General features: G+C 56.4%; 1 protein-coding gene across 3 annotated transcripts in view; it reads right to left on the bottom strand.

Annotated features, from left to right (window-relative positions):
* EPHB2 (EPH receptor B2) overlaps nucleotides 1-11,005 on the bottom strand; it is a 183,629-nt gene extending 172,624 nt beyond the window's left edge. The window contains exon 1 of one of the 3 annotated variants that reach the window (XM_059136590.1): nucleotides 10,781-11,005. In XM_059136590.1, the coding sequence (XP_058992573.1) occupies nucleotides 10,781-10,841 (61 nt within the window). In that variant the 5' untranslated portion in view covers nucleotides 10,842-11,005. The remainder of the gene's footprint in view (nucleotides 1-10,780) is intronic. The other 2 variants (XM_059136587.1, XM_059136589.1) reach the window with 2 other exon arrangements.
* Between the last annotated feature and the right edge of the window lie 2,542 nt (nucleotides 11,006-13,547).

The following is a 13,547-nucleotide window of genomic DNA, read 5'->3' as shown; positions in this document are numbered from 1 at the left end:
CCTTCCTTGGAGGACAGGTCCTATCTCTGGGACACTGTCATCTAACAATCGGCTCCCACTCAGAGCTCAGTGTCCCCCCCAACCCACTCCATCTCCCCACTGGCACAACGTATCTGGGCACTCTGAGCCAACCTATGGTCCAAACTTAGATCTGGTAGCAGCAGGCCAATGCCTCTAGACTTCTTAGTTTCCGCCAAGGCTTCCCTACCCCTGTAGTGGCCCTTGGCCAAGGTGGGAGTGACAAACCGGTCACACCGTTACGGGTTCTTTTACAGCTCAGTGAAGAACACAGTTGCTCCTTGCCATGGCCTTCTGAGGTGGGTGAAATCATGATCCTCAATTTTACTGATAAGGAAACTGAGGCCCTGAGGGGTGATGTGTCCTGCCCCAGGCCACAGGGATGTCTTGGCCCCATTCTCCAAATTCAGTTCCACCAAACCAGGGCCCCCTTCTCTGATCTTATGCCTCATGCCAGATCTTGAATATCTGTGATTCTGGCTGCCGCGTTTAATTATTTGTCATTTGCTGCATAAACATCTATTTCATGCCTGTCACGAGCTTTGTGCTGAGCATGGGATAAGGTGAAGAGAAGAGTCCCTCGCCCTCTCGGGGGAGACAGATCACCCTGGAAGCCAGTGCAGGGAAGTAGTGTGGGGGGGTGGAGTGGGAGGGAAGAGAAGGTAGGGAGTAGGGTTTCTGGCTTCCTGTTCTACACACCCCTGCACCAGACTATAAGCTCCCTGTAGCAGATCGTCTCCAAATATGGCCACTGCTAATGCCTCCCATTGCCATGGCTAGACACAAAGCCACTCCTCCCATTAAGGGGGGGGGGGTCTAAGCCCAAGTTTGGCCCACAGGTTGGCTCAGAGCACTTGGAGATGTGTGCCGGTGGGTGGGAGATACCAATCTCCTCCAAAGATGTGCTGAAGACCATGGGCAATGCAGAGCCAAATTTTATGTGTTAAACCACTGAGCTAGAAATGAGGCTTTCTTGGGAGCACCTGGCTGGCTCAGTCAGCAGGATGTGCGACTTTTGCTCTTAGGGTTGTGAGTTTGAGCCCCACACAAGGCACAGAGCTTACTTAGAAAGAAAGAAGGAAGGAAAGAAAGAAAGAAAGAAAGAAAAAGAAAGAAAGAAAGAAATGGGACTTTCCTTTAACAAATGAGCAGAAAATCCAGCCCAGTTTATTTCCCCCCACCTTGAACCTGATAAGGAAGTCCAGGAGGAATCTAATATGGCTCTGTGACCTTTTTTTGGTGGCAGGGGTGTTATTTTGTAACATTACAGCCTGGGTCTTCAGAAGTCTGGGTGGTTTCTGCTTCCCCATCCTGAGAGCCAACCACCATGGAAAGCAAGTCAGTCTGGACCACTGCTGGTGAGAGATCCTGAGGAAGGTGAGAGCAGGCCCAGCCCCCGCCATCCTGACCAGGGCCTTGGAGAGGTACATGAGGCCACAATGGACCTTCCGGCACAACCTAGCTGAGTGTGGGCTCAAGAGTGATCCCAGCTAATGCCACAAGGAGCAGAATGAATGCCGGGCAAAACCCAGTCTGTCCATGGAATCAGAACAAATAATAACCCATTGTTTTAAGCCAGCAAGTTTTGGGATGACTTGTTACGCAGCAAAAGATAACTGATACACTTTCCAGGAACAGATCCCTGTGCTTTTTATAGCTCTCCCCTTCCCTTCCTGCCTGGAGCCTGGCATTGGGCACTGAATGCAGGAGCTGGGAGGGGCCTCCCAAACCATGGAGTCCCACCCCTTCATCTTACGAAAAGAGGCAGCTAAGGCCCACAGAGGAGCAGTAATTTACGCCAGATCACACAGTTAGAAGGGGGCAGATCTAGAAGGAAAACTTGTGCCTCCAGGGGCAAGAAGAGTTACACAGGGGTGCCCGGAGGGCTCAGTCATTAAGCATCTGCCTTCAGCTCAGGTCATGATCCCAGGGTCCTGGGATCAAGCCCCGCATCAGGCTCCCTGCTCAGCGGGAAGCCAGCTTCTTCCTTTCCCCCTCCCTATGCTTGTGTTCCTTCTCTCACTTTCTCTCTCTCTCTGTCAAATAAATAAATAAAATCTTTTTTTTTTTTTGAAGATTTTATTTATTTGACAGACAGAGATCACAAGTAGGCAGAGAGGTAGGCAGGGGGTGGGGTGGGGGGGGGGAGAAGCAGACTCCCTGCTGAGCAGAGAGCCCAATACAGGGCTTGATCCCAGAACCCTGAGATCATGACCTGAGCTGAAGGCAGAGGCTTTAACCCACTGAGCCACCCAGGCACCCCAAATAAATAAAATCTTTAAAAAGAAGAAATAGAAGAAGGAGGAGGAGGAGGAGGAGGAGAAGAGTTACACAAAGGTGTAACGCAAGTTGTTAGCAAGTTACCCCCAGCTCTCAAGCCGTTGGAAGAGGCAGCCACTACTCAGCTCCACCAACTGTGGCCGTGTCGGATGTGCGCCCAGCGAAGCCAGATTGTCTGACTTTTCACAGAAGCCAGAAAGAGGATTTCTCTCTAAAATCTCTTGATTTTTAAATGTTGGCAAAGAATTCAAATTGGATTGATGATCTCTGGGCCATTGAGATTGGCCTTGGGCTTCCAGCTTGGTCTGGCTGCTGACCTTGGGCAAGCAGTGTTATCCCCCCAGGCCTCAGTTTTCTCATCTCTAAAATGGGCCCCCTGGCTCCTGCCCACTTATTAGGTTGCTGCAAGAACCGGATGAGCTAATAGATTTGGAAGGACAAGCTACAAATGGCGCAGCGTCTCCCATCTCTGTGGAGGCGCCCCTTACAATATAACGAGTTAACACCCGATTTGTCTAAGTTAGAACAACATTATTCTGGCCATTATGACAGAGATTGCATTTTTATGGCAGGTTTGTGAGTTCCAGAACCCTCCCGCTTGCATTATCTCAGGATGTTGATGGAGTCAGAGGTTGGACAGCTGCCCTGGAGACCCTCACCAGAGCCAAGCCCTTTCTTTGGGCTGGGAGGCACATTCCAGAAGCGGCTTGAATGGCAGTAAGCAGCAAGAGCTTTGGAGTCATCTGGACCTGGGTTTGAATTCCCAACTCCCATTGCGTAGCTTTAGGTCCTTGGGCTAAAACTCTGAGCTTCAGTTTTCTCATCTGTACAATGGGCATGACACTAAAACCAGATGGTGTCTCCTGGGGCACTTGCACCAGATGACATACACGATGCCCGATGTCTGGCCCAAGAATCAATGGCCGTTATCATTACCATGGCACATTGCCAGGCAGGCAGAGACAAGAAGGAACACATAGCTATAGAGGAGCCCACCGCTCTCCTGAGATTAGAGAGGCAGAACTGGGGAAGGGATGGGTCCCAGAGAGAGAGAGAGAGGCTGAAGGGGTCTCTCAACTACCCAGGAAGAGTCAGATCCTTGCCCTAGAAGGCTCAGAACTTGATACTGTATCTCTGGTCTTTCCTGATGGTCAAGTGAAGTGGTGTGGGGGGAGCCGGAGCCGGAGTCCCCCAGTGAGTCAGCACCCATGCTTCCCCACTTGGAAGCCCGTTTGCTGTTGGTATAGGGCAGTAACGACCGGTTAATATTTACCCCATGGCCATCAGCCCTGACGCACACACTCGCCTTTATCTTGTGTGGATGAACACGTTCATTCCTCACAACCACCTCAAGAGCAGGAAACTATCCCCATCTCGTTTTGTTTTTTTTTAAGACCTTATTTATTCGAGAGAGAAAAGTGAGAGAGAGCGAGAGTGTGTAACTGCACAAACTGGGGGCTGGGTCGGGGGGAGAGGCAGAGGGAGAAGCAGACCCCCCCCCCTGCTGAGCAGGGAACCTGATGCGGGACTCTAACCCAGGACCCTGGGATCATGACCTAAGCCAAAGGCAGATGCTTAACCGACTGAGCCACCCAGGTGTTGCTGTTATCCCCATTTTAGAGAACAGGGTGCTGGGACTCAGACAGGTTCAGTAATCCACCAGAAGACACACAGTAAAGGATGGTCTGACTCCAGAACCCCTTCCTGTAGCTCCCAGGCTAGGCTGTTTATGGAACAAGAGAGAAAGTGGTCAGGGCTAAGCTAAAGGGCCGTGGGGTTTCAGAGAAAGGAGCAAGCACTCTGGTGAGGAGTGAAGGTGCTGACATTTCACAGTAATGACAACCAGTGAACATCCGGAAACAACTACGGGGCAGGTTGCACGGCTGGTCATTGTTATAGCATCTCATTTAATCCTCTCCAGGAGCCGGAGCGAAGCAAATACATTTACATCTCCAGGTTAATGTGAGGGAGCTAAGGTTCGGCACATCACTTGTCATGGGCCACAGAGCAGGCAAGTTCTCCTCCCCGAGGACACCCCCTGCCCCCAGGGGGCTACAGCGGGGTGATAGATAGTTCCAGGAAGCTCACCTCGCATGGGCCAGGCTAACGTGGCCTGCCCAAGCTCCCCAGGTGACACAGGGGCGCCAAAGGGACAGGTGTCCCTTCTCCCACCCTCCAGAAGGCAGCTGCCTTAAGAGGCCCTAAAGGGATTTCCAGCCGCCTTATCAGACTGAGCCGATCCCAATCAGGAAGCTTCTAGGTGCTGTCGCATCAACGGCCTGCCCCACCCCCGGGAGCTGTGCAAACATTCTTCCCTGCCCTCCCCCCAGCCCAGCCTCTCCGTTCACCAGCAGGCAGGCAGCCCGGGCAGGTGGCGCTAACTCTGATTGATTTCGCTTCATTTCAGTCTTTTCCAGTTTCCCGCTGCGGCTTCTCTTCCTTTTTCCCAGGAGTCCTGTGGTTTATCTTAGGCCTCTGGGGGACAAATCTGTCTGCCCAATGGAAAAGACCAGGGGAATGTGTTAAAGATACAGACTCCTAGGCCTTGTTCTTGATCTATCAAATCTCCAGCTAAGTCAGGCAAGCAGGCCAGGCCCACCTCTGCCAGGAGGCCGTCTGGATCTCACCCCTCCACCCAGGGAGAGAGCATAGCTCCCCTACCTTGCCCGGTCCAGGCCTCCTGTCCCCAGCCAGCTCCATCCACACCTTCCTGCAGGGGTCGGACCTGCAGCCTAAACTCATAGGTGAGCCCTGGGTGGCGGAGTTGCCCTGCTGCCACCCTGGGCTTTGCTGAGAGCCCAGCACAGCTGCCCAGAGAACCTTACCTGCTCTCAAGCCGATGCAAAACCTTCATGGAGTTGTTGGGGGGAGAGAGGCAAAAGCACCAGGAAGAACCACCTCATGGGAGGGCCTGGGGCCACAGCAGAGCAGAAGGGCTGGCAGGGGTGGGAGCAAATCTGGGATTCCAGAGTTAGGAGAAGCAAGCCCCCCACCGCGTGTGTTAGTGTTCTCACCATTAGTGAGCAACTTCTGAAACTAAGGACCCTCTTCCTAGGAAAATCTGTATAAACATCCAGTACTCAATTACATTCACAGGGTGATCACAGATGCCCAGAACTAAGGAGGCCTGTGGACCCCTGCTGAGAGTCCCTCTGGTAGAAGAACCCAAGTACTTGCCCCCAACAAAGCGTGGAGGAGGAGGCGGAGATGGAGCTCAGGGCCCTCCCACGCTTGGGGCTTGCCATCCCAAGACTGGGGGGCGCTGGGAGCCCCCACCATGGGTTGAGAGAGACACTGAGGGTTGATTTGTTGCCTGCACAATCCAAATGCCAAAAAGGAGGCCATATTAGGACATGGCCATAACAGACTACGCCTACGCTCCAAGGGAGGGGTCCTTGAAAGGGCCCGGATGTTCACGGCCACGTGCCTGAGTGTCTGACACTTTATGTGGGTGTCCACTGAAACCCCTGGGGGAACAGAAGTCCCGGGGATCTGAGTTCCTTGCCTAGGACACAGCACGCTGGGATTTTAAACCCAGATCCGACTGCCTTAGAACGTGGTGTTTCTTCTCTACCCCACGCTGGCTCTGTTTCCCCTCCGAAGCCAGAACGCCTTCCCCCGACCCTGCACCTGACATGGAGTGGGTGCCCATGGATGGATGTGGGAATGAATGAATAAGTCAACTTGCTTCTGAATTATACAGCATTTGGGTTTTAAATCTAAGCCCAGATTTCCTGGCTAAGACGGATACATGAAAGCAGCCTCCTTTAAAAATGAAAAGCGGAAGAAACAAACATAAAAGGAAAACCAATTCCAAATTAATCCCACTGAAGGTCGCTGGGCCTTAGGCAATGCCCAAGAGGTAGGCCCAGGAGAGAGCCAGGAGGGGGTGGTGGCAGAGACCAGAAGGGTGTTGCGGGGAGGGCGGGCTCCCTCCACCCTCACAAGAAGGGGACAACGTCTAGCACATAGGGGCTGCTCACCTATTTGAACCCTCAGGCCTGGCTGAGCTGTGTCCTGCGTACCTGTTCCAGCCGGACCCGCAGCTTCTCCCTCCGGAGAGACTTCCTTCCTCTCTCCGGCCAGGTGGACTCTCTCTTTCATCTCTGTGTCACCCCCCTGACCCTTACCACAGAACACAATGTGATCTATTCGTTCACGCGCTCAACTCGGCACACATTCATTGAATGACATTGTGTCATTCAATTCCCGGGGACCCATGGGACCGGGTGCAGTTCTAGGCACGGGGATGCCACAGCAAACACGGTCGCTAACAGCCTCTTCCCTCCCAGAGTTCACAGTCTAGCAGGCCAGGTGAATACTAAACAAGGAAACGAACAACGCCGTGGTACCGAGTCGCGTGGCCGTGCGTGCTAGGAAGCAAAACAAAGCAGGTGGGTTAGAAAGTGGCGGGACTGAGTCTGTTTTAGATGAGGTAATCACGGAAGGCCTCTGGGGAGGTGCCATTGGAACTGACCTCTTTTTACCACAACTGCGGACATAAAGTAAGCCAGGTACGTATCCTCAGGGAGCTCACAGTCTAGCTGAGAACAGCCAAGCCGGCCTTCTCTCAAGTGCGTGGGGCCACGTTTGGCTCCTCTGAACATCCCACACACTGGCTGGCGGAGATCTTTCCAAACACAAATCTGCCCAGGTCCCTCTATGGCTCCCCACTGCCCTCAGCATCAAGCCCAAATTCCTCAGCCTTCCGTCCTAGCCTTTCGGGACTTTCCTGCCCTCGACTTTCAGCCTCAACGCCCCCCCCCCTTGCTGCCTTCAACACCCGCCGTCCTCGGACGCACACCCAAGTGAGCCCCCAGCCCACGCTTCCACGTGCGTCCACACACTGCTTCTCTTTCCAGGTAAAATCCTCCTCGTCCTCTGGTCCCAAAGGCAGCTTCCTTCACTTTTAGAGAACACAGTTCTTTATTGTGACAGGTGGTTGGGGAAGTTTCATTGCAGGAAGAATGAAACAGGGAGAGAGAATGAGGCAAAAACTAAAGCCATAAAAGAGGAAATAGCCCTCTCCCATCCTTAAACGGTCCCTGAGCCCCAGGTGGTGCCCGACTTCCTCCTGGCAACACTCTGGGGCACACTTATCACATTATATACTGCCAACTGCTTTCCCTATCAGCTTGTCCCCTATCTCCCTGCTGGCCCCAGGGTCTAGCACCACAGCAGCCAGAGAGGAAACTCCACAAACATTTGGAGACCAAATGAGCAAATGCACAGAGACCGATTTTCTCTAGACTTCAACCTTGGGATTCCATCTAGTGGCTGGTCTGTCACTGGCCTCTTCTCCTGTTGGACGTGTCCCCAGAGCACTTCCATCCCTCTCTAAGCCCCCACTCCAGATGCTCCAGACTGTGTTTCCCTGGGTGAGGGGGCGGGGAGTATCTCATGGTTTGGGGGAGTTACTGAGCTTGCCATACTCACCCTGGAGCCCCCCGCCCCCCATTCCCCCTGGAGCACATACACCTTCTCTCCCCTCTCTCATTCTAAAGCCTGGGGGTTTCCTAAGATCTTGATGCTCGGGACAACCTTGTTTTTTTTTTGTTTTTTTGTTTTTTTTTTAAAGATTTTATTTATTTATTTGTCAGAGAGAGAGAGAGTGAGAGCGAGCACAGGCAGACAGAGTGGAAGGCAGAGGCAGAGGGAGAAGCAGGCTCCCTGCGGAGCAAGGAGCCCGATGTGGGACTCGATCCCAGGACGCTGGGATCATGACCTGAGCCGAAGGCAGCTGCTGAACCAACTGAGCCACCCAGGCGTCCCTCGGGACAACCTTGTTAGCACAGGGTATGAGGAGCAGGGAGGGAAGGGAGTGCTGGCCATGTGACTCGGGGGACTCTTTGTCTCGGGGGCAGTCCTCCCGACACCCCAAGCTGCAGACCTGTCTCCACAGACTGCACTGTTCCCAGCTGAACCCCGTCTCTTCTGGGATGAGCCACGAGCAGCCCTGCCCATCCTCATCCTCCACCTCCCAAGGGCCATACACAGCTCCTTAAGGTGGGCTTTTCTTGTCCGTTGTGTGGTCTGAATTTCACAAACACCCCCGTGAGACAGAAAGGATGGGCCCTATAATTGCGCCTTCGCCTGACGAGGAAGAAACAGGCTCAGAGAGAGCAAGTGGGTGCATATCATGGAACCCCAAGAGACCTCCTAGACCATTTTACACAGGGGCACACTGAGGCCGCTGTAAGGGAGGGAGATAGCCCAGCGTCCTGGGGTAAATTAGAAGCAGGGCCCTTGACCTCCACCTCACACCACAGCCCCATCTGTTTGGCTAGCTCCTGGTTAACTCCTAACAGACAAGATTGCTTCGTATCTTGGGGGTGGAGGGGCAAAGGAAGGGCCTGAAGCAAGGTTTGGAGTGCCCTCCCCCACCCCAGCAGCGGTCCCCTCCAGTGATGTCAGCAGCCGATCAGCTCTGTGTTCCGGGGCCCATAGTCCAGCCAAGCCACGGTCTACCAGATCCCAACCATCCCCAGCCAGGGCCACGGCCGGACAGGCACGGGCCTTCCATCCACCCCATGGTAATTAAAAACACACCCAGGCCTCTTCCAACGCGAGAGGGGCCAATTTTCTTCCCCTCCAGCACCGCTGACGGCAACCTAAAGAGCAATATTTATGCCAAGCTCCCCATAATACTGTAAACATCCCAATGTATAGCGGGGCCAACACATGAGTCATTTCCCCAAAGCCATAGTTAATAAGTGGTACCTCAGCCATATTCCAGGGAACTCCCGCCAGCAGCCAGGCCCCGGGCTGCCCTCCACACCCAGGGCCCGTGCCACCCTTGGTGCCCCAGTGGCCCCACTCTGGGAAACCACAGGCAACCGCCAAATCCTCTAGGAGCTGAAGGACAGCTGCCTGCGTTCGAGAAACCGGCTGCCATCTAGGGACACCCCTCTACCCCCAAACTGTGGTCACTAAAGCACACACACACACACACACCACACACAAAAGTGCAAAACTAAAGTTACAGCATGGGGTCCCCCATCATGCCCTTTGCAGCACCCACAGTCCTGCTCCTGGTCTGATCAGGTTTTTGTTCTGTTGTTTTTGTTTTTGTTTTGAGTTGCAAAAGGAGAAGGGGCTCCCCACCCACCTAAAATGGCCTGAGATGAAGGGAACATATGCTTCACCCCTCAGCCTGGGGTGGCAGAATCCTAGAAGGGTTCACCAGGTTCAGGGGCAAGAAAAGCCAGCAATATGAGCAGAGCCCAGGCTTCAGAGACCCCAGCCCTGGGTTCTATCTTTTATCAGGCAAAGGCCATGGGCGAGCCGCTGACCCTTCTGAGCCTCAATTTCCCTTTCTATTAAAAGGGAGTAACAATCATACCCACCCGGCTTCTCCGGAAGACTTATTTTGGGGAATCCAACAAAATTGTGGGTGGGAAAGCACTTTGTAAAGCTTAGAGTACCTTGTCAACTGTGCAGCACGTTGTAAACCACTGAGAGCTGCATGTAGTGCGAAGTACTTCATAAACTGTAAAGCGGGTTGGAAACTGTAAAGTGCAGTACGCATGAGAATCATTATTCGTATTCATTTCTCGCCCTACAAGCTTGGCCATCTCTGTGGACACACCCAGAGCCCACTAACTTTCCCTCCAGAGCAAGCTGGCTCGGGAGACCTGGCAGCCACCCTGACCCCTTGGGGGTCGGGTAGTACCAACACACGAAGCCATGGGGAGAGGGACCGGCGACCCCGGCCAAGGCCAACACATGGCAAGAGCATCTGGTCCGGCCCTGGCGGCAGCTGGAGAGTTCCCGGGGCTCCAGCGGCCACGCTGAGCTCTGCCGCCAGCGGGGCGGTGGCCGGCAGGGGTGCCCGGAGACCCCGCGCCGCGGAGAGATGCCCACGGACCCATCCCCCGCCCCCCGGAGTCCTCCCCGGGAGGGGACCTCATTGTACGCCGCGGGCGATGGGCAGGCACCGGCGCAGGGGGGCTGGCGCGTTCACTTTCACTCTGCCAGTCCCCCCCCACCCCTGCTCTTCGGGGCGCCGGCCGCATCCCGGGGGCGCAGACCGCGGGCCCCCGCCCCGGCCAGCCGCGGTGCCGCCCTCCCTCTGCTCCCTGCCAAACTTTCCAGCCCCGACTGCGCGCCGGGCCCCCGGGCCGGCGCCCCTGCACCCCGTGCCGAGCCAGGCCAGGCCCGCACGGAGGGGGTGTCCGGGCCGAGGGCGGCGAGCGCGCGTGGGCAGCCCCCGGCCCTGGGCGGCGCTCGCCGGGCTGGCTACAAAGCCTCGGCAAGATGGTCCCTTCGCCTCCTCCTGGCACAGTCAATCAGCGCCCGCCGCTCCCCGGGCGCCCGCGGGGCCCGCGCCTCCCGGCGCGGCCGGACACACCTCCCCGCGGCCACCTGCGCCCGGCGCGAGCCCCGGGGCAAACTTTGCGGGCCGCGGGGCGGAGGTGGGCGCCGGCGGCCGCCCGTGCCCGGCCGCTCCCCGCCCCCATCGCCCGCCCGCCCGCCCGCTCACCTTCCACCGCGGCGAGCAGAGGCAGCAGCAGCAGCGCGGCCCCCAGCCTCCGCAGGGCCATGGCTGCGCTTCCCGGGGCCTCGGGCCGCGGCGCCGCGGGGCCCGGGCGGCAGCGCGCGCCCCGGGCTCGGGGGGCCGGGGGGGAGCGGCGAGGCGCGGCGCACACACAGCCGCCGCCACCGCGCAGCCAGCAGAATGAGCCATCCAGCCCGGGCAGAACGGGGACCCGGGCTCCGCCAGCGCTGGGCACGGCCCACCTGAGCTGCGGGCGCGGGGGGAGCCCGGCCTGGCCGCCGCCCCCCGCGCGCACCCGGGACCCCAGCTGGCCGCGCACGCCCCCCGAGCCCGAGCACCCCCCGCGCCTGCGGGCCCACCCCGGGGGCGGCGCGGGCGCTGGTGCACCGAGACCTCGCGCGTCGGGGCGATAGAGACCCGGAGCTCCCCCCGCGCAGCAGTGGTCTCTCCCGGCGCTGTGGCTCCTCCAGATAAAGCAGCGATTTCAGCCCAAATGTTTCTGAATTTTTATTGAATGCTGCAAAGCCGGAGAGCGTCTGGCGCGGCTGACAGGGGCAGGGAGAGGGGACCCGGGGGGAGGGCGGGGAAGGGGCTGCCCAAAGCGAGGGCTGGCCCTACCTGTCAGGGCCGGGAGTGCCACCCCCTTGCCTCAGCCCTGCCACCCGGGTCCCTGCGGCTCCGAAAGGGACCGAACTGCAATGAATGAAAAAAAAGAGAGAGAGAGAAAGAGAGAGAGAGAAGGGGGGTTGGAGATGGGAACAAAACAGGCGGCTTTCCCAGGCGCTGGGGCTGGGTTGGGGCCTCCGCCCGGGAGAGTGGGCCTTGGCGCATAACACGAGGGCCTGGGGGGGGGGGGTCACTCCGGCGGGGGTGGGCCGGGCCTGGCAGACAGACCCCAGGCCTACCCTCCCCGCCTTGTTCTGAGCGAGCCCGCGAGCCCCTCCCTGCAGACCCTTCTATCTGTACATTAGGATTCTCTCTCTCTGTTCGTCTTGTTCTTAATGCAGTTTGGGGGTGAAAGAGGCGGATGGGGGGCATCTGCGGAAGCCTTCCCTGGGTGGAATGGACCTCACGGTGCGGCCATGGTTTTGTGCACGGCTGTCCCTTCGGGGAGGACACAACCCCTTTTCCATCCCTGTGGGCCCAGCCCAGCTCTGACAGCCTTCATCACTATCATCATTAACAGGCCTTGCAAGACTGGATGGTGGGCAAGCTTCAGGGGGGCCTGCGGGAATCACCCAGGCAGGGCCCCTGGCCTTTTTGAGCTGCCTCCTGACAAACAAGACTTAACCAGGACCTTCCTGCTCTGTGGAGTGGGTGTAAGAGCTCAGTAGAGGTATGGACAGTTTAAATTCACTGCACACCACCCAGACCTGTCCTGCCCCTTTGTCCCACAAACTCTCAAAATGTCCCCACAATCCCCTCCCTTCAGAGCCCTCTCCATACCAAGAAAAGGGGACCACAGACTCTGAGAGCCCATCTAAGATTTGGAAAATTGGGTCATCTTTGGAAGCTTCGGGAGTCCGATCCTAGAAAGTCACCAGGAGGAAGTGGGCCCTGACGGCTGGGGTAGACTGCTTGGGAAGGAGCCAGCGGAAGAAATTGGGGGGGGGGGGTAGGGGGGTCTATCCCCCTCCCAAGCCCGTGGGTTCCTCCTTGACCAGGGTCAAGATCCGCTGGAGGTAGGGCAGTTCTTGCTTTGTCAGGCTTTGCAGAGGATCCAGGGTCTGGGAGACCCTGAGCTTGGCCCATCCTGGGACAAGACTCCCTCTCCTGCGCAGAGCAGCCCAAGCTACTGCACACACTGAGAGCCATCACCCAGGTGCCCCATCCCTTCCCAATTCAACAAATGTTTCTGGAGCACCTGTTACTATGTGCGCCGTGGACCGAGCTCTTCTGCATGGTTTCTCTCCTTGTGCCCTTGTCACCACCTACCCACTCCATCAGTACCTCCTCCTTTGACCCAAAATAGGGACAGTGGAGGCATTAATCATGGATCTGGTACCAGATCCTTGTTCCCTTATAGCTTGTTCCCTGAAACTTTCAGCCCTGTGAGGTAGGTGCTCACCTTTTCAGACAAGGAAACGGAGGACCAGAAAACTCGTCCAAGGTCATACAGCAAGTCAGAGCTAGGGTTCCACGCCAGGCTTGTCTGAGCCCAGCTCCGTCCCCTCTCAGGACTTTCATGGATCCTTCAAACTCAGGAACCCATTTATCAACTTCCTATATCCCCTCTACACTGATAAGGAAACTGAGGCCTGAAGAGGGAAATGACTTACTCAACATTATATAATTAAATACAGATCAGTCCAGGGGCTTTAACTGGCTCTAAAGAAAAGTAATGATAATAATAAAATAAAGCCCCCTTAGCTCCCATCTTTTTCTCCCTAAACAATATCTTACTCCCCATTTGGGACCCTCTGGCTGCGCCTCTCCTCACGGATCTCAGGCAACTGCCCTTGGCCATGCCTTTGTCCCTGCTGTGCAGTCTGCCAGGGTGCTCCCCTCCGCTCTGCAAGGCTTCAATTTGGCCCCTCTCACCCCCCACCAAGAGCTTTAATTGACCTTGGCCTCACTCCCTCTCCGAGCTTTTGCACGTCGTGGCAGTTTCCTGAAAGATGGTCAGCCCCCTGCAGAACCTTTGCTGGGGTCTCAGATTGTTTGTTTCTGATTTGCATCTTATCTCCACCACCCCTGCAGACTGTGAGCTGCCTGCAGGCAGCACTGGGATTCAGAATAATAAACCCGCAGG

Source organism: Mustela lutreola, chromosome 10 (assembly GCF_030435805.1).
Source record: "Mustela lutreola isolate mMusLut2 chromosome 10, mMusLut2.pri, whole genome shotgun sequence".
NCBI lineage: Eukaryota > Metazoa > Chordata > Mammalia > Carnivora > Mustelidae > Mustela > Mustela lutreola.
The sequence above is the reverse complement of the archived record's forward strand: the minus strand, read 5'-3'. Positions and strand labels throughout refer to the sequence as shown.